Source organism: Panthera pardus, unplaced genomic scaffold, assembly GCF_024362965.1.
Source record: "Panthera pardus isolate Hobbes unplaced genomic scaffold, ASM2436296v1 HiC_scaffold_24, whole genome shotgun sequence".
Lineage (NCBI taxonomy): Eukaryota > Metazoa > Chordata > Mammalia > Carnivora > Felidae > Panthera > Panthera pardus.
In genome coordinates this window covers 136,578,631-136,599,061 of record NW_026526810.1, presented here as the reverse complement: position 1 = coordinate 136,599,061, position 20,431 = coordinate 136,578,631, and the positions used below count along the sequence as shown (strand labels likewise).

General features: G+C 54.8%; 1 protein-coding gene across 1 annotated transcript in view; it reads left to right on the top strand.

Moving 5' to 3' along the window:
• CDC42BPB (CDC42 binding protein kinase beta) overlaps positions 1-20,431 on the top strand; it is a 101,565-nt gene that overhangs the window by 50,771 nt on the left and 30,363 nt on the right. Inside the window, 13 exon segments of the mRNA XM_019462318.2 lie at positions 1,046-1,194; positions 5,680-5,773; positions 7,385-7,585; positions 9,099-9,347; positions 11,653-11,732; positions 13,412-13,578; positions 13,961-14,080; positions 14,865-14,998; positions 16,378-16,620; positions 18,033-18,143; positions 19,478-19,722; positions 19,829-19,934; positions 20,291-20,415. Of these exon segments, the coding sequence (XP_019317863.2) occupies positions 1,046-1,194; positions 5,680-5,773; positions 7,385-7,585; positions 9,099-9,347; positions 11,653-11,732; positions 13,412-13,578; positions 13,961-14,080; positions 14,865-14,998; positions 16,378-16,620; positions 18,033-18,143; positions 19,478-19,722; positions 19,829-19,934; positions 20,291-20,415 (2,024 nt within the window).

The window sequence follows — 20,431 nt, the reverse complement described above, 5'->3', positions numbered from 1 at the left end:
GCAGCCAAGAAGGCATCTTCTTGAGTGTTTGGAGTTGCACAAATAGAGGTACAGTGAAAATCAAGAAGGAAGGCAGGGGCTCCGGGCTTTCTAGTGTGTGAACCTGGGCCCTGGTACTGGGGTTCGCAGGCCCGTGGCTGGCTGCTGTCTCTGCCGCCCCTGAGTGGTGCTGTCGGGCAGGTTCCTTCTCTCTGGGACCCCGGCAGTTTCTGCCTTTGTGGGGTGGTGGAGAAGCAGGTCTGGAGAGCGGGGCAGGCCACGTCAGGCCTCCTTCCTCATGTGGAGTCATTGGGCTGCCCCACAGAGCCCATTCTCGTTGTTACTCCTGTTGGAGGCATCTAAACTTGGCGTGTCCTAAAAATTAAACCTGTTTCTCCAGTGACTAGAAGGGTGTTGCCTTGTTGACTTAGAATCCCTGTGTTTCATGACAGAGGAAATAATTGGTCTGGTTCTTACTCTAAAAGTAAGTTTCTGCCTTATGGCCCCTTAGTTTACTTTCTTACGGATTCCTTACAGTTCTCCAGGAGCCTATCGATCATATTCAGTGCTGCTGTAAAGCATTTTCATTTTTCTGTTTAGAATTCTAGGCAAGCATGGAAACCGTTGAGACTCGGCTAGATGGGTGCTTGACTTACTCCTACCGCTTTCTTAGGGGCCGGAGAACTTCTCCCTTCTCCCCGCACGCCCGCCAGCCCGTGGTCTGGCCTCTGCCTCCACATAGTGCTCCCCGGTGCCTGTCATCCTCCTCTCCTTCCAGGACCACGTCCTGGCCTCCCAGCCCCTCTCCTGCCCTGCTCTCGGCCCCCATCCTCTGCGCTGTTGTTCCTGAAATTTGTTCTCCGTCAGATGCCTAACTGAAAGTACGACAGTATATGGTGCAGGAAGGTACCGAGTGGGGAAATCCTGGATGACACAGGAGCAGCTCGGAAGCCAGCGCTCCAGACTGGAAGAGCCAGAGGACTTCCGTGGTAGAACTTCGGCCTTTCGTTGTCAGGCCTCACGCTGACTGAATGTTCTGTTCTCTCCCACCTCTTCCCACCTGTAGTACTTAGTCATGGATTACTACGTGGGTGGTGATTTACTGACCCTGCTCAGTAAATTCGAAGACAAGCTTCCAGAAGATATGGCAAGATTCTACATCGGTGAAATGGTGTTGGCCATCGATTCCATCCATCAGCTTCACTACGTGCACAGGTACGCACCTTTTGTGTTTTATGGGAACGGCATTGAATACGTGAAGATGCCCTTTCGGGGCCCCGAGACTCTGTCGGAGGCTCCAGGCCGTCCAGAGAGGCCACGCGGTTCGCAGACCCTGGGCCGCCCCAGCGCCTGGCACCAACAGGTCCCAGCGTTACGGTGACGATGAGGATGCTCGAGCGCGGGGTCCCCCAGAGCCGCCTTGTCTTTAGGTGTTTTGCTGACATCAGCTCATCCTCCCGCTGCTGATCCCTCCTCCCTGGGGTGCCCGCCCCCTAGTTCACGGGTTCCCTGACTGTCTGCCGTCTCAGCCACACCACCTTCCCTGGTGCACGGCCCCCATCATGGCACTCACAGAGGAGGACTGGGTTGGGGAGAGGGGCTCAGCACAGCACCTCGAGCGAGAATAACTGGTTCTGTGTGGCCGTGTGCCTCCAGCCCCCCCGGGCGCGCTGCGGGCCCACCCTGCATCCTGCGCGGGCGCCACCTCTGTGTCTTTCTGCTGCTTAAGACAGCGAGTTCGTCCTGTGGGGTTGGCTGTTTATTTTAATCATTTTTATCAAATACGTTCATGGTAACGGTTTTTTCAAGTCAGGTAGCGCTACAGGGCTTAAGAGAAAGCACGCGTCTCCTGCCCTGCCCGGATTCCACTGGCCGCAGGTAGCTCGTCGGCTTTTTACACTGTTTCTTGCGCCATTTGCCTCATATTCCTAACTAACCAGCTTCTCTCGCCATTTTCTTTTTGGCAGAGGAGGGAGAGTCAGATCACATCTGTTAAGATGCAGTTTACTCTTTCCAGAAGTAGCTCTCTCTCTCAGCCCTCTCCCACACGCACTCTCAGACCTCCCTCCCACAGCGTCCCAGTTCCTGAGCGATAACTGTTGGTTCAATCCCTGTCAGGTTCATCGTGGAACACCTGTGTGAGTGTGACAGATGAGCCTGGCGGTTCCCGCATTTACGCTTCCATAAGTCGTTTCCTCTGGGGGTGGCAATGGCCCTGAGTCTTCACTTGCGGGCTTTTCCGTGGCAGCCGTCACTGGTTACCCCAAACTGGCTAGTCGTCCCCTGTGCTGAATTACGAAGCTCTGTGCACACAGGCGTATCAGGTAGCATAGGCCTCGTTTTTCTTGGCACCACTGCTTCCTTCTTTCCCGCTCCCTTCTGCCCTGGGTGCCTCTGCCAGCATTCTGAGAGTTCTTTCCCCGGAGACGCTCCCGTCCCGTCTCCCGGGATTGGATCCCTTGCTGTCCAAGTGACGCATCTTCCTTTCTTGGTCTATTCTTTTGATTTGGTAGCATGGATTGTCTGTAGTTTCTGGATCAAGGTGGCTTGTGAGATCATGGTTTTGAGATCAGCATCTTAATTCCATCCACATGTGTGACTGAGGGATGATCTAGTAAGAATTTCAGATTGGAAATCACCTTCCTCGGGACTGTGAGGGCATCACCGTCCTCTGTTGGGAGGCTCACGGCCACCGCGATCCCCCTGGCGTCACATCGGGCCCCGCTGCCGCCTCGCCCGGGGCCCGGCCTCTGCTGCCCGTCAGGAGGTTTTCCTGAGCAGACACAGCTCCTGCTGCAAGGGTGGCCACGGCACGGGGTGTCACAAGAACAGCCCTTCAGGTCTCGCCGTGAGTCGTACCTCACTGCTCAGTGGGGAAACTGAGGCGCAGGGGCCACGTGCCCCTGCCCAGGGCACTGCCCTGTGGGTCCAGGTATCACAGAGTAAACAGAGGGCGCGGCTCCCAAAGAACCTTCACTTCTTTTAGGGCATTTTCTCTTTTTTCATGGATTCTTTAATGTCGCTGTGCTTGCTTTTCTAACAGTTACTATGGTTGTTTTCAACATTCGATTTTATATTCTGACAGAAATTTGACTAATTCATACCAGAGCTAAATGTCTTTGTATTTGTCACCGATCTCCAGGGAAATTAATCTGACCACTTTTTCAGTGGTTTATTCTCTCTCTGTTTTCCCTAATTAGAAAGCTTTTCCCTTATTTTCTTAATTAGCTATGTAGAAGCTTCACTCTGTCATTTGATCTCCAGACATAGTAGGAGAATGAAATGTGTGATTAACCGCCCTCCCCCGTCAACTCAGTATTCAGACTTAGCACTTGAACGACCCGGTCTGAAAACCGAAAGCTTGCATTTTTGCTAGAAAGGCTACAAAGCCAGGTTTGGTAGGAAGTCAGTCCTGCCCCAGCCGCAGGTGGTAGATTCGCTGTGGGTCGAAGCAGCATTCGACGGGGCCGGAAATGAGTGTGTGTCGTCAGCACAGCAGCCGTGTCCCTGCTGGATTTAAGAAGCAGGACTCAGACCCTGCGCTACAGCTGTGGGGCCTTTTCTGTGGCTGGATGTGGGCCGCGGGGACTCGGGCCGTGCCCACCGCCCTCCGGCCGGGCTGCTGCAGGCAGGCAGAGCAGGTGCTCCCTGGCTTTGGCAGCGTGGGAAGCGGTGGGCAGCCGGGACCAGGGAGCACGGCGCACAGGCGGGTACGGCCCCTCCTGGAGCGGTCAGCCCCAGATCACAGCAGAGGCAGAAACGACGAGTGACAGAGTCACTTGCCTTCGAGGACATGACGTCCCCAGAGAGAACGGAGAGTGCAGCTCAGAAACAAAGTCAGAACGGTGCAGTTTTAAGAGAAGGAATATCCAGAGAACAAAAACAAAAACCGGAGCAAATAGAAAGCTGCGCGGGAGAGATGCAGGATGAAGCAGAGGAATGTGACGAAGGTAGCCCGGGGCAGGCCGGTGGCCGCCGTGGTTGTGGAGCGGGTCTGATTTTATCTTTAGGAGGCCCTCCTGTTGTCCCAAGACCAGCTCGCTTAGGAAGTGTGTCTTTGCCCCAGTGAGGCGAGATGACATCTTTATCACGCACTCACTCCCCGTGACGTTCTGTCCTGTCGTCTGTCTGTCTGTCTGTGCACCAGGGCCGTACCGCTTTGATTTTGGAGGCAGAAGCCGTGTCGGACTAGTTCCCCCATCAGACCCCTTTCTTTCTCTCCAGGGCTTTTCTAGCTGTCCTCACGCATTAATTGATCCATGTGAACTTTAGTATCAGGTTGGCTCCAAGAAACAGGACATGGGAAAATTTTTAATTTGATGGGCCCGTCAGTCTGTAATGCAGTCCCTTTTTTTTTTTTTTTTTTTTTTTAACTTCTGGAAGGTTCTCTCAGATTGTAGATTCAAATATTACGTTTTATTCTTTTATTCTTTCAATTTCTTTGGGGACTCCAGTTATTTGTATGTGGCGTCTGTTTTCATTCCTCTAGATCTTTCCCTCCCTTTCTTCAGTGCCCTTTCATTAGATTTTTACTGGAATTTGTTCTCCTATGGGCATCTTATAATTTAGTCCCCATTCCTGATAAGATTTTGTCTTCTGTTTCTTCCTCGAGTTAAATCTCTTCATTTCTTCCTGCTTTTGTCTGGCTCCATTCTTAATTTTTTATTTTTCTGACTCCTTGAGGGTTTGCTTTGTTTTTCCTCTTTATTTCGGTTTGGGGTGCTGCGCTAGTTTCTTTTGCTTCGTGGATCTTTCTTTGGGTAAGAATTGTCGTCGTCTTCTCACCTTTGTTTGTGAGATGCGTCCCTGATGTTGGGAGTAGCTCAGGTGTGGTGTTCTGTCGTGTGAGCACATACCTGAGCTCCTCTTGGCGAACATCTGCCTTTCCTCCCGAAGTCTGTTCCCTTTTGTGCCGTCCAGTCACATGGACTTCTTTGATCAGGAAGGAGAGCTTGTGCTTTAAAGGCCGTCCACCTCCCCAGGGGCCCCACGTTTGCAAGTCCACAGAGCGGCAGGTCGGCTGTGGACCTACCTGTGGACCTGCCATGAACTTGCTGCTGACAGCTGGACAGATGGCTTAGGTCTTCAGCCCCCGGGTCTTTGTCCGCCAGATACAGCGTGGGGTACGTGGGGGGGCTGTTGGCCTGCCGTGGTCTTGCCCCAGAGCCTCACCTGTCTCTTGCTCTCATCGCATCTGTGCTCAGACACCCTTTGCCCCGTTTTCTGCTGCTTCTGGTTTCTTCCCAGCGCTTATCGTGGGCATCAGACCCTGGTGCCGACTGAGACCACGTGCGTGTTCGTGCATTCACACGTTCGTTTTCTGCCCTCTCAGCTGGTGGAAGTTTCGTGATGGCAGGGGCTGTGGGGTCTGGTTACTGTCGTAGACCTGGGGTCAAGCACAGCACCGGGCACGAAGGAGACACTCAGGAAGCATGGTCAGCTGTGCGGTGGGAACAAGATGGTGTGTCGTGGGATTGACTGGGGATTAGCTCACGCACAGGAGTGAGCGGTAGTGGTGGTGACTGCCCCTCCGTACGCGTGTGCGAGTAGAGTGCCACGGAGAGACGTTTTCCCAAGATTGCGACAGCTGTCCTGAATGGCATTAGCATTTCCTCAGCAGGTACGCCACTGGTGACAGGCTTTGACCTGCCTAATGTGTGACGTGGAGATGGTTGACTCACTGATCTGTTTTACTCACAGAGACATTAAACCTGACAATGTCCTTTTGGACGTGAACGGTCACATCCGCCTGGCCGACTTTGGATCCTGTTTGAAGATGAGTGACGATGGAACTGTAGGTATTTCTGTTGGAGATTTTTCATTTGGTTCTGGGTTTTACTTGTATTAGAAGGGACTTAACATTTCAATTTGAGATCCAGTTAAGAAACCAAGTTTATGAATGTGAATTAAAAAGATTCACATTTGGGGGACAGTTTAAATTTTCTAATTAAGCTGAAAACCTCAGTTTTGATGTCCATGTCTCAGCAGTAGTACGTGTGCCTTCTAAGTTGGGGGTCGTCCCTTTCCTCACGTGGCGAGGTGGCTGAGCACGCCATTGCCGCAGCGACACGCAGGCCCCCTCGGTCCTTTCTTGAAACGTCTGGTGCGGGCCGGTCAGGCGCTCAGACGTTGACTGTGTTAGCGACTCCTCATTTCTGTGTGCGGGCGGGCGGGCAACTTCTGTCAGGCAGGGCTTTTCTCTCTGTGGGTGTTGTCCATCTAGAAACAGGGATCCTTGATACTAGGGCTACTCTCTTTCTTCCCACCAAATCAGTCTCTCATTTCCCCAGTCTTGACCACGTGTTGCTTAGTTGAGATCGGTGCTGCCCTCAAATCCAGCCTTCCGACGACAAGCGTGGTGGTCTCGGACTGAGCTCGAGCGTTGGTTCCCTTTCCTGCCTGCACGTCCCCTCACCCTTCCCGTGCTGCCACCTCACGCCGGTCTCCCCACTGTCCACCGTACGGTTCCTGCAGCCGGGCAGCCGAGCGGGGAACTGAGTCTGGTCACGTGACGGAGGCCGACCTCCCCGCGGTCCAGTCTGACCCGGGTGCCGCTCGTATCCCTTGGCCCCTCCTCAGACATGACCCGAGGGAGAGTCTGTCTGGCCTTCCTGGGCCAGGCCTTCTGTTACGGTTGCTCCCTCGGTCTAACGGACTTTGTTCTCCATGCGCTCCAAGACCAGTCTGGTTCCTCAGCTGCCCCGCTGCCCCCTTGTTTTCTCACGACGCTCACTGCCGTCGCTGGCCACGGCTTTCCGGAGCGATGGCCCCACGTCAAGCCTGTTCCTGCTAACGTCAGTGGCTGAGGAACTGTCCTTTCCCTTGTAGAGGCCTGAGCCTCCTGGTTCCCCATCTGGAGAATTCCTGAGTACCCAGCCAGTGCCTGGACTATTTCCAGATGTTCCCATTTGGGAGATGGAAGGGTAGGCCCTGGGGGAGCAGCCTTAGCGGCTGTGGAAACAGACATTCAGTGTCTTGGGCCCCACCCTAGAATTTCTGTTTCACAAGAGCCCGGGTGGCCTGTATGCACACGGAAGTTTGCGAAGGGTTGGCCTGAACACACGTGGCTTCTGGACCGCACTTTGGGCAGTGACAGAGGATGTGGGAAATGCCACCCCTTGAGGGACCACAGTGCCCTCTGGGGGCTGTGCCGGGCATGCGGGCAAGGGGAGACCAGGCATGCGAGGCCATCTCACACGTTCTGGAAACTGCCTCACGTTTACTGCTGCAGGAGAGCATTCATTTGCAGTGAATTTTTAATTACTAGGGTTTTAAATCATGCTCGTGTGCTAGTTTTATTCCACGATGATTTCATCATTTGCTATCAGTGTTTCAGAGGGAGTAGTTGGGAATTTGGAATCGGAGCTGCCCCAGGATTTCCCTCCAACACCCCCTCTCCTTCAAGGTCCAGTCCTCTGTGGCCGTGGGCACTCCTGACTACATCTCGCCGGAGATCCTGCAGGCCATGGAGGACGGCATGGGCAAGTACGGCCCCGAGTGTGACTGGTGGTCTCTGGGCGTCTGCATGTACGAGATGCTGTATGGAGAGACGCCCTTCTACGCAGAGTCCCTCGTGGAGACCTACGGAAAGATCATGAACCACGAAGTAAGATGTTGCGTCTCCACGTCCTGTTTGTTCGAGTCCCGAGGCAGGGGCCCGGAGGCGGGAGGGCTGCTGGGAAGCTGTCCGCGTCTTTGGGGAGGAGACGATAGGGTTGGAGCAGGCTGCTGGCCGCCAGACAGGAGCAGAGATTTGCGGGTGGAGGTGTGGGCGTGGGGGGAGAGAGAGAGCTGCGAGCTGGAGTGGCGGTGTTCGGGGCAGGGCCCCGGGGAGGCGGGCCTCCACGGGGCTGTGCCGGGTGTGGCCTCGGGATGGCGGGGGGCGGGGGCCCGTTGGGCTCTTCCACCTGTGGGTCTGGATTCATCAGTGTGACCACAGCTGCTCTTCTCGAGTCTGCTTCCCGGAGATTACTTGTCCGGACCAGGCCAGGCGCCCGCGCATAGCACTCTTCCACCTCCTTGACCCGGCTTCCTTTTCCCTTTCCAGCTGTGCCTTTCCCCCCCTTGACCTTGCCTCCCATCGGCCTCGCCTTCATTTCTTGTTCGTTTTCCCATTGCTCTTCCGCTTCCTGTTTTGTCACCTGTTTCCCTTAGTCACATGTGTCCTCATGCCGCTCCCACCCTGCGGCCGTGTGCTCACCGCCTCCTTCCCCAGTCTGTCACCCGCACCCCCCAAGTGAGCTTCTCTCCGCTGACCGGTCCTCAGCCCCGTCCCCCGGCAACTCTTCGTGTTGGGGGCCCGTGAACACGAACATGGTGGGTGGTCTGCCATGTAACTCCCAATCAGGGCAAGCCATGGTTTTTAAAGACACTTTCCCAGAATAGAGATGATTGTTTTCACTTGGAAGTTAGCTTAGCCTTACCAGAAAAACAGCACAAAAGCGCATAGCGTAGACGGCGGAAATCACCCCCTCCGCGTCTTGGCGATAAATGCCGTCACGGTAGCGAACAGGACTCCGGGGATTCTAAAGAGCCTGCTGGCAAGGAGCACGTGCCCCTGTGGGGCCTGGTCCGGCGCTTCCTGTGCGCCCGCCGGTCTGATCTTCGGCAGTGTTCCTGCCCCCCCTCTTTCTGGATGATAGAGGTGGGGCCTGGGCCTCGGCGCTCGGGCCCGCTGCCGTGCTGGGTGTGTGTTTGTGGGGCCGCGTCTGAGTGAATGGCATCACGTCACATACGACCAGGTGTTGCGTCATCCTTCTGTCCGGCGCACGACGCTTCTCTGTAGAACAAAATCTTAGGAGCAGACTTGCGCCAGATGCTGGCAGACGCACTGTGGAAGAGCTCCGTGCCAGCCGGTTCTGCCACAGCGTGTGGTCGGCGCCCTTTGCCACTTTGATGGGTGAAAATTTATCGTTAATTTACATGTAACATGGTAACGAGTAACCAGCACGACTGAGGATTTTCTCATTAGGATCAAATGTCGTTAGCTTTGGTTTGCATTTAGCTACCGTGAAATTAGAAAGGACTGTCGACTCTGTTGTGTTTCCTGTAATGTCTGTACATCTTGGGTTTTTCTGAATAAGTTTTCATCTCATGTCCACCGGCCGCTTGCCCCCTAGGAGCGATTTCAGTTTCCGTCCCACGTCACGGATGTGTCTGAAGAAGCCAAAGACCTCATCCAAAGACTCATCTGCAGCAGAGAGCGCCGGCTGGGCCAGAACGGGATAGAAGACTTCAAAAAGCATGCGTTCTTTGAAGGTCTGAATTGGGAAAATATACGAAACCTGGAAGCACCTTATATTCCTGATGTGAGCAGTCCTTCTGACACCTCCAACTTCGACGTGGACGACGACGTGCTGAGAAACACCGTAAGTGTGAACAAGCACCTCCGTCCCCGTGGCGTCCCGGCGGGTCTGAAGCCAGCAGTGGTCTGTTGGGGGTGTGGATTGTCAGCAGGGTCCTAGAGCCGTGTTGGTTCTTTTTAAAAGTCTGGTGTTGTGTTTCCAAAAAATACACCTTTTATCCCAGCCTTCAGCTTGGTAGTAATGTCCCCTTTAAAACACAGAGACCACAGCCACCTCCTTTCATTGTGCTTTGCAGATACTGGGTTTTTACAGATTAAAGGTTCGTGGCAAGCCTGCCCCCAGCGAGTCTTCTGGTGCCATTTTCCACAGTATTTGCTCACTTCGTCTCCCGTGTCACGTTTTGGTGTCCAAACTGTTTCATTATTACTGCATTTGTTGCAGCCATCTGTGGTCAGTGCTTATGACTTGCTGAAAGCTCAGATGACGGTTAGCATCTCTTAGCAGTGTTTCTGTTCAAGTTCACTTATTTATTTTGAGACAGGGTGTGTGTGTGAGTGCACACGTTGGGGAGGAGCGGGGAGAGAGAATCCCAGGCTCCGTGCTCCGCGTGGAGCCTGGCGTAGGACCCCGTCCCACAACGGTGAGATCATGACGCGGGCCGAAATCAAGAGTCAGATGCTTCACCGACTGAGCCACCCAGGTGCTCCCCTCCTCCCCCCACTAAACTATTTTGTTTTTAACTTGTTTTAATGTTTATTTATTTTTGAGAGAGAGACACACACACAGACAGAGCACCAGTAGGGGAGGAGCAAAGAGAGAGGGAGACACAGAATCCAAAGCAGACTCCAGGCTCCGAGCTGTCAGCACAGAGCCCGATGCGGGGCTCAAGCTCACGAGCTGTGAGATCATGACCTGAGCTGAAGTTGGACGCTTAACCAGCTGAGCCACTCAGGTGCCCCCTGTTTTTAAATTAAGTTATGAAATTTATTTGTTCAGACATAATGCTGTTGCACACTCAGTAGACTATAGCATAGTGTAAACTTTCACATACACTGGGAAACCAAAAATACACTTGACTCGCTCTGTTGTGATACTTTATTGTGGTGTCTGGAACCACGCCCAAAATTTTTCCGAGGTCCGCCTGTACTCCGCTTGAGTAAAATGGAGTTAAATGGCTCTTCTCCTTTAGACTCACCAGAAACACTTACGCTGTATTTTCATGGCACTCAGCAGTGTCGGACATGTTACCGTCCTGGAGCTTCGCCTCAGCCCTGTCACCACTTGCAGACTTCGAGGCCCTGAGCTGGCGAGGGGCTCGGCCTGCAGCCCCACGGCGGACTTGGAGCCCCTGGGACTCTGGTCCCCGGCATGAGCACCTAGCGCTCCGGCCATCACGGTTCTGTGTCTGCACGTGTGTTTCTTTACACGGCCAGGCTTTGGGGGCAACCAAGACTGCGTGTGGCTTCTGAGTCCTCCACTGACGCCTAACGTCGTGGATCCTCCAGATTGGGCCCTGGCTCTGGGGCCATCCGGTGCTGGGCTGGTCCGACGGCCTCTGGTGCGTGAGTCAGCACCGTCTTGTCTTTGCTCAGAGGCTCTAAGGTTACTTTGATATCCTCAAATCCAGCCTTTTAAGTCCATACAGGTGACTTGTTTTGGGGATAGAAGAAGTGAGGTTTGACCAAGTAGAAGAAAAGTCTTGATCACTCCCTAGAGAATTTCTCTGACTCAAATAAGAGCTGAACCGTAGACCTCCTGGAGAAAAGACAGAGAAAAGTAGTGTCATCGTGGAAAGGGTTTTCTTAGACCGCAAAGAAACTATTTCTACAATGACATTTCCCAGATAAAGTATAACTTTGGTTTCATGTTTAATAAAGAAGGATCCTGACACTGAAAACCAGAGTCTGTAACACATTAATCTAAAATAAATAAACCTAATCGAAAATAAATCTAAAATAAACCCATGTACCTTGGGTTCCAAGCCTATACCCCTGCCGTTGGCCTCTGTTTCTCCCAAGAGCCTGAGAGCCCCCAGCCTCTGCCTCACAACCCTCCCGGGGCTGCGCCAGCGCCCGCCAGCTCGCCTCTGCTCAGGGCCGACGAGTGTGGCACCAGGGCGCCATCCAAGTGTGGCCTGGGTCATTAACCATCCTCTGAAGCAGTGTGTTTGTTCTGTTAACTGCATCGTGGGCACAGCCAGGACTGAAAATACAAGTCTGCCAATGCTGTGCCCCCTGGCGGGGACGCTGGGCTCGGTGTCCTAGAAGGCCACGCGATTCTCTCTAGTGCACGCAGTTTCACCCGTTGCTAATGTTCTTTCCCTTTGTTTGAACATGGATTTCACGTTGTTGTATGTGTTCTCATGCAGGAAATATTACCTCCTGGTTCTCACACAGGCTTCTCTGGGCTCCATTTGCCATTCATCGGCTTTACATTTACAACGGAAAGGTGGGTCTAGCTCTGTGGTTCCCCAGGCGGAGGCTTCCCTTGGGCGAGATGGCAGTTGATGGGCGAGCTCCGGGCGGGTGGGTGCTGCGTCAGCCCTGGGACAGCCGCGCCCCAGGGAGCTGTGGGCAGGTTTGTCCTTGAAAAAGGACACCTGATGAAAACACACAGTGACCTGTAGCAGGGTCGGCCGGCTTCTTCCACAAAGGGTGGGCTCTGTTAGGTAGTCGTCTTTTTTTAACAACCCTTTAAAACGTGAAACCCATTCTTAGCTCACGGGAGGTCCGGTCAGCCGACTTCTGACTTACAGGCCGCCAGTGCTGTCAGGATTCGTTCCGGTAGACTTTCGGGGGCTCCCGGTCAGGCCCAGCTTTCGTGAGGGCACCGTGCTGGCTTTTGTGAGGATCTTATTGCAGCTCTGTAGCTCCCCCCGGGGGGCTGGAGCACGGTCCCAGACAGGCTGGCGGTCTGGAGAGCCGGGAGGGCTCCGGCCCTGAGCGCCGCGGTGACTGTACCTGTCAGCCTCTGTCTTGAATGGACCTCTTTGCCAAGTTGTTGCCTGAGGGTTGTACCTGCTTTGAACAGGAAACTGGGCCAGGAGGGGAGGGGAGGGAGGGCAAAGTGAAACAGACAGAACCTCGAAGCGCCTGAAGGAGGGCTACATGGCCTTCTAGCGGCTCATACCTCAGTGGATGGGAACTCCTTCCGGAGAGGATGGTTTCTGCTCAAGCCCGCAGAAACTCTCCTGGTGTAAGGTGCCAGGGCTCAACAGCACTTCAGCCAGAGTGACGGCAGACGCCTTGTAGCCCGCAGGAAGGGGTCTTAGATCTGGGAGGCACGATGACCTCTTAATCCCTCATGCAGAGGTTCTGGATTTTTCTGATCCGTTCCAACTCAGTGGGCACTTGTTAAACCTGCAGGTCCCAGGCCCACCCGCCAAGGCTCCAGTTTGGCGGGTCAGGCCCAGGGCCGTCCTCCTGGGACAGACCCCGTGGTGCTGGCACCGTGTTCTCGGGCCACCTTTGAGAAACACTGGCCAGGCCCTTGCATACACGTGTGCCCGGTACCTTTGCTGCACTCCGGGCGGCAGGACTCGGAGAAGGCTCCCTGGCATCGCTGTCGTGTTAAAAGCGGGAGGAACTAAGTAACTGGTGGCCTGGTTCTGAGGGAGAGAACCACTTCGGGTGTCAGTCTGGGTGCGTGCAGGCTGCGGACCGGCTCTGGCGAGTGGCCGTGCCGCCCCGAGTGCTAGCGGCCGTCGAGTCTGCAGGGGAAGGTGAGCCCTGTCCTCAGACTGCTCAGGAAGCCCTCGGCGGCAGGAGTGCCCAGGGCCGTCCAGCGAGGGCTTGGCGAGGCCCCCACGCCCAGCTCCTCACACGGATGTCTCCTGTGGCGTTCCTGGGCACGCGTAAGCGATGTCGCAGAAAGTACGCTTGCCTCCTTGGCAGAGGCGTTTTCCTTGACCCCTTCCGAGGGCACGGCCTTGTCCGCCACCCCCCCGTCATCCCATCACTTGCTGTAAGGAGGTCTCCCTTCTGAATTTTGGCTCCATCCACGATGGTCTGGCCACGGGCCCTCGTCTGCCTGTTCAAAAGACTTCTCTTGGGCCCCAGCGAGTCTCCAGATGCCGAAGAAGTCGCTGTACGCTCCGTGGATCAGAAACCCCGTTGCTTTATTTGCAGCTGCTTTTCTGACCGAGGCTCCCTAAAGAGCATAATGCAGTCCAACACGCTGAGCAAAGACGAGGGTGTGCAGCGGGACCTGGAGAACAGCCTGCAGGTGGAAGCGTACGAGAGGAGGATCCGGAGGCTGGAGCAGGAGAAGCTGGAGCTGAGCAGGAAGCTGCAAGGTGCGCGCCGGCCTCCGCTCGCCCCGTCCCCCCGCTCGCGCCCCCGTCCCCCCCGCCTCGTCTCCCTTCTGCTCACCCCGTCCCCCTCCGCTCGCCCCGTCTTCCGCCGCTCGCCCTCGTCCCCCGCCGCTCGCCCCCATCCCCCCCATCTCCCTTCTGCTCACCCCGTCCCTCTCCGCTCGCCCCGTCCCCCCACTCGCACCCCCGTCTCCCCCGTCCCCCTCCACTCACCCCGTCCCCCTCCACTCACCCCATCCCCCTCCACTCACCCCATCCCCCTCTGCTCACTCCGTCCCCCCCGCTCGCTCCCGCGTCCCCCTCCCCCCCCATCCCCCTTCCATTCACCCTGTCCCCTTCCCTCACGCCTGTCTCCCTGCCGTAGAGTCCACCCAGACAGTGCAGTCCCTGCACGGCTCCACCCGGGCCCTGGGCGGCTCAGCCCGCGATAAGGAAATCAAAAAGCTAAATGAGGAGATAGAGCGTCTGAAGAATAAAATAGCAGGTAGGTGTCTTAAAGAGGCTGCTTCGTCTGTGTTCTTGGGTGTTAATCCCGTCGAAGAAGATTTTCAGAGTCCTTTTCGTAGGGTGGAAAAGGAGAACAGCGTTGGCTTCTGTAACCTGTTTACAGGTCTCCCGTTTCTTTCCGTCCGTTCACCTGATGTTCTCTCTCCAACTTGCTTGGCCCACAAATGAGAGACTTTTACAGTTGCAGCTAGAATCACTTCTTAGCGTTTTACCCGTAAAGTCTCAGAAATGTTTACATTTCTCTGTCTTATTCTCCCCTTGGTGGCCCTGAGGCACCAGTGCCACAGCGTATTTCTCCCCGAAGCGTCCTCAGTGGCTGTGCCTGCCGTTTGCAGTATTTTAGGGGCTGGCTCCGTCGTCACCATCTGTCCTTTGCGGCTCCTAGATTATCAGAGCTTCCTGAAGATTCAAATCGCTTTCGAGTCTTAATCCTCAGCCCTCTATTTTCTCTCTGGAACCCCAGCATCCTGGTGCTGAGAGGGGCCCCGAGTGAGCCCATGATAAGGGGCACCTTACTGCGCACCTCGGTTGCCCTGTGCCCGCGCACACGGGCTCACGCGGTCCCCGGTCCCCAGGGGAGAGCGATTACCCCGTCAGTCCACGCGGGTGGCTGCATACGTGACTTTTCCATGTGTGAGAAAGCAAGAAGGTTACTAAGCGATAAAGCAGGTGAAGAATCCTTAACTAATTCACTATCAGGAAGTCAGCTGACGTGAAGTTTTTCCTGTAAGGGAACGCGGTTTATTTTCTCCTCTGTTCAGACTCCAATAGGCTCGAGCGACAGCTGGAGGACACGGTGACCCTTCGCCAGGAGCATGAGGATTCCACACAGCGGCTGAAAGGCCTGGAGAAGCAGTACCGCGTGGTGCGGCAGGAAAAGGAGGATTTTCACAAGGTAGTTGGGGGTGATTTCACGCGAGACAGGTCTCAGCGATGCGCAGTTGTGACCTCGAAGTTGTGTGGGGGTCTGAGCCCTCCTCAGGGCCCTCGTCTGCGCCCTGGGCTGTGTTGCGTGCAGTCCACGAGGGGCCGGACTGCCTCGGGGTCATGCCGTGCCGCCGACCACGCAGCCTGCCAGGCGGCTGGCCGTGAAGTGGGCGGCCTCAGCACCGGTCACCATATCGGTCCTCGCCACAGGCCTGCTGGGCGGGCTGTGCACCAGGACCCCGCGGTGCCCAGGGCCCGAGGGTCCCCGCGTCCCCACAGCAGCTGACCCAGCTGGGTTCACACGCTGGTGTCTGGTGCCAGAGTCCTCCCCCTTCCAGCGGCCTCCTCCCCTTCTTTCAGCAGGGGCTCTTTGTATGACAGGGCCTTGCAAAAAAAAAACCGTTTGTTAAAATTTGGGTGGTTCCCCCCAAAACCCCTTTATAAATTTGATTTTCAGTAAAATATATCAGATTGTATGTTCGGTCGGTAGTGTATTCATACTAGGATTGTTTTCTAAAGTACATTCGTTTATACACTTAAGTCGTTAAACCTGCAGTTTGCTCTGTGTTCTCTAAAACGTGAGGGATTTCAGACCCAGATTGTTCAGTCTGTCGTGGTGTCCTAACCACGGCGCTTTGTCGAGAAGTGCACAGGGGACAGGAGACTTCTCGGTACTCTAGTGTAGGTACAGCAGCTCACTGAGCCCGGCCCGGCCCTGGTGGAGTCGCCCCTTCCCCCCAGATCCAGCTACTTCCGATATCAGACCAATAGGTGCCACCGTGACTGGGCCACCCAGTCGTAGACGAATTGGCTGCGGGAAGGTGAGGCCACGGGTGCAGCCAGAGGGGCCACCATAACCTCACTCTCGTGAGGAGCTAGCTGTCCAACAGTCGTTTTTATGTGGTTCTTTACTTTGATGGAACTCTTAAGCTTTTTTGTACGTAACGTGTTCTTTCCCAGTTCTGCCGTTTCAATAACTGGGTTGGTGACCACATTCACGCCCCGTCCACCTTTGTGGCCTTGTGGACGGCATAGGGGAGAGGTTGAAACACGTGAGCCTGTGCTGTGAGCAGGCCTTCCGGCTGGCTGGCAGAGCTCGGGCTTCTGGTCGCCGCGTAACTGGGGGTCTTTCCCGGAGTGAGTTCGATCTTAGCACCTCTGCTCAGGTGGGTCTTCTTCCAGGCTGCTCGTAGCTGTGCTGGGGCCTAGCAAAGGGCTTTTTCACAGAGGTGAGCCCTTGGCTCTCGGCCGTGGCCTGTAAGCAGCATTTGCTGGAGAGGATTGAACGGCCAGCCTTCCGCGTCTCTGCGAAGCACACGTAAAACCTCTGTCATTCTTTCTGTTCAGCAACTGATTGAAGCTTCCGAGCGATTGAAGTCCCAGGCCAGAGAGCTCAAAGACGCCCACCAGCAACGCAAGCTGGCCCTGCAGGAGTTCTCCGAGCTGAACGAGCGCATGGCAGAACTCCGCTCCCAGAAGCAAAAGGCATCCCGGCAGCTGCGGGACAAAGAGGAAGAGGTAGAGGTAGCCATGCAGAAGATCGACTCCATGCGGCAGGAAATCCGCAAGTCGGAGAAGTTGAGGAAAGAGGTAGCTTCGTAGCCGTTTCGGGGATTGTACTGTTCGGGCTTTTGTATGTTCCTGCTAGAACACCTTCCAGAACGTGGGCTAAATCACATGAGTTACTTTAAAACAGATATTAAATTTTATGAGAAGCCACGTAAGTTGACCTGCCAAGTATTTCCTTTGTACTTCTCAGCCCCCGATACCTATTGGTGGAATTATTAAAAGACATTTCTTAGGGTATTAATTTTTAAAAATTCCCTTTTAAAGCAAGTAGAGGGTATTTCTGCCCAACAGACAGAACGTAAACGTGTCGGGACGTAGTTGGCACAGCACAGCCTACGTGAATACGAGTCCTACGTCCATAAGGAGCGGCCAGGAGGACGACCAGGCTCAGCCTGGTGCCCCCGGTCAGCCCAGTGGCTCTGAAACTTTGGTTTCGGGACTACATCATGCCCTTAAGAACTGTCGAGGCCCCCAAAGAGCTTTCGTTTGTGGCGGTTACAGCTCCTCATGCTTACCAGGTTAGAGATTAAAACACTTCTTTCAGTTTAATAGTAAACCCGTTACATGTTAACTGACGGTTTTTATGAAAAGTCACTCCCTTCCCCCATCTGGTGAGAAGAATGGCATTTTTACATTTTTGTGCTTTTCTTTAATAACTGGCTTGATAAACTATTTCTGCATTCGTCCTGTTGTGTTACACTGTTTTGGATAAAGTATTTGAAGAAAACCCAGATAATTAGAAAAAGAAGGGCCTTTTTTAGAAAGGGCCCCAGGACCCCGCTTTGAGAACTGGCTGCCCTAGACACTCCAAATGCTCTTCCATTAAGAAGTGACATATTTTAAGCAGCCCTTAGGATTGAATTCTGTTACAACTTGCTTGGTAAAAAATCGGATGCTCTATAAGTACATGCTCTTTGTCAGTCGGTCTCAAAACACCTACTTGTTTTTTTTCCGTTTATTTTGCAACCCAGATGCATTTGTAGCTGTAGCATCAGTGGAACCCCTAGCGAAGCATTAGTGTCCACACTCCGGGCAGGTCACTGCAGCATCTGGGATCTGCTTTAAAGTAAAGGGAGAGGGCACTCAGCCGGCCGAGGTGCAGGGGGTCCTTTCCGCTGCCCTGCTTGGGCACGTGCGTGTGACCTTCACCAGTCGATAGATGGATTTGTGATCTGCAGACGTCCCAATTGCCTGTGTCACCAGTCCGTCTCCTGTCCGGAAACTTAATGCCAAGTTGCTGGTTTACGTTAGAATTTAAACTCGGTTTATTACTAACCAGCTGTTCCAGTGGAGCCTTAAAGTGTCTTTCTCCGCCGTTAACTGGGCCTGGGATCGGGTGCGGAGGTAGGAGCGACAGGCCCTCAGGGCCGTCTGCAGAGAGCCCCAGGGCAGGGCCGGCTTCGTGCTGGTGAGCACTGTGCCCCCCCTTGCAGCTGGAAGCCCGCCTGGAGGACACCGTCGCCGAGGCCTCCCGGGAGCGCAAGCTTCGCGAGCACAGCGAGAACTTCTCCAAGCAAGTGGAGAGTGAGCTCGAGGCCCTCAAGGTAGTACCTGTAGGAGACCAGCCCGTCCTCCTTCCTGACTGTCGTGGTGGGAGTCCTCCCGCGCGGTGGGCTTGTCCGGAAGGACGGGGTGTGGAGAGGTGACAGGTCACAAACGTGCCTTAATGACAGCCTTCTTTCCGTTTAGAACCTGAGTTCCTTCGCTATTTTCCTTAAAGTGTCAGGCAGTGTCTCGTAAGTCCTGGTAAACTAACACCTGACACCTGCTGTGTATTCGGTGAGACCGTTTCTGAAAAAGTCCCTTAAAGCCCGTGTCCTGCCACTGAAGTGGAAGACAGGCCAGTGGCCCGGGGCCAAGGGCAGCCAGGCACCTCGGGAGGGAGTGAGCGAGCGAGCGAGCAGAGAGGCGCCAGGGGCCAGAACAGGGGTGAGGAGGTGGGGGACGGGGCGCTCTTTGTTAGCCTGGCGTGACCTCAGGGGCACAAGTCCCCTTTCTGAGCCTGGGTTTCCTCATCTGCCGGTGGAGACGACAGGCCCGCTGTCTCCCCAGCACGTACCTCGGGCGGGCCTGTTTCCCTCCATCGTCCTTGCTGCCGTCTGGGCCTGTGGGCGGCAGCCCCGGGGCCTGGACTTCTGCCCGCTCGTGCCTGAGTCTGCTCGTCGCCGCCGGTGCTGACAGTCCACCCCCCCCCCACCCCCCCCGCGGCAACCAGGGCGCGTCCTGTCCTCAGTGCCCCCAGCAGCTCCCAGTGACTCGGGCCCTGACAGAACCCCTCCCAGCGTTTCCCGCCCATCTCACTGCGTTCACCTTGCTGTTTGTCACCTTGCTGTTTGTCACCGTGCTGAAGAACCTTCTGCCTGATGTGGCACTTCACGTGTCCCCACATCAAGGGCTCCTTTAACTGTCCGCTGGGCACCACACCCCCACGCTTCACCGCGTTGCCCTGTGTCGGTGTCTCGTTGCTCATTTGCTGCTTGGCCGTCAGTCTTTCCCTGTCTGCCCCACGAGAGCAGGGACCTCGATGTGACCCTCTTAACCACAAAGGTGCCTGACACATAGTCGCCCGAATGAACAAACTGTGAGGAGGCTTTGGGGACCGATTGTGTCAGGGTGTAGACAGAGCTTCCGGGGTCCTAGGCAGATCTGGGCACGTCCCTTGTGCAAGGTAAGTGCTGTCAGCCCCTCAAATCTGCCCGACGGTTGTTAGAAGGACCTCGCGACCGTGGCCAGCTGCGTCGGGCGCGGTGTCTGCCATTGGTGGAGAGGGGACAGAAGAAGCCGCGTGTACGGGTGTCCGCACAGGGTGTGGGTGGAGGGCCGTGTGGCCCTCGAGGGGAAGACACGGACCTGTAATTTATTTTACCTTTATCTTCAGATGAAGCAAGGAGGCCGGGGCCCGGGGGCCAGCTTAGAACATCAGCAGGAGATTTCCAAAATCAAATCTGAACTTGAGAAGAAAGTCCTGTTCTATGAAGAGGAGTTGGTCAGGCGTGAGGCCTCCCATGTGCTGGAAGTAAAAAATGTGAAAAAGGAGGTACACGATTCGGAAAGCCACCAGCTGGCCCTGCAGAAGGAAGTTCTCATGCTGAAAGACAAATTGGAAAAGTCGAAGCGAGAACGGTAGGTTTTCGTGCGCCCTTCGGTGCTGTGAGCGCGGGCTTGTGCCCCCGCCACCGAGAGGATTGGCTCACGGAGCTTCTGAACCGCCGCTCTCGCACCTTCCCAGGCACGCCGAAATGGAGGAAGCAGTAGGCACGATAAGAGACAAATACGAGCGCGAAAGGGCGATGCTGTTTGAGGAAAACAAGAAGCTGACAGCTGAGAACGAGCGGGTAATCTAGTCCATGCCACCGCTCGGGGCTCTAGTTCCCGGTCGTGGGTCCTGGGAGTCGGGTGGTTTATGCAGCTTGCTTCCTACGTGAAGTAACACGTTTCCATTGGGTTAGAAGCTGCTAATTTCCTGAAATCCCCTGCTCTTGTCATTTGTCTGCTCAGATTTGGGTTGAAATGTGACCAAAGTTAGATACATTTGAAAAGTCCGTATCCGAGATGAAGTTTGGAGCAAAATCTCACCACGATTTAAGAAAACTTTCAAAATCTTCCAAAGAACGTGTAGCTTTAATAACGCTAAGGTCACGTTTAAAGGACACCAAATAACGAGTTATGTGGTACAATTGTTTAATTTCAGCTTTGTTCCTTTGTGGATAAACTCACAGCTCAAAATAGACAGCTGGAGGATGAACTACAGGATCTGGCGGCCAAGAAGGAGTCGGTGGCCCACTGGGAAGCCCAGATCGCAGAGATCATTCAGTGGTACGTGTGCCCGCCC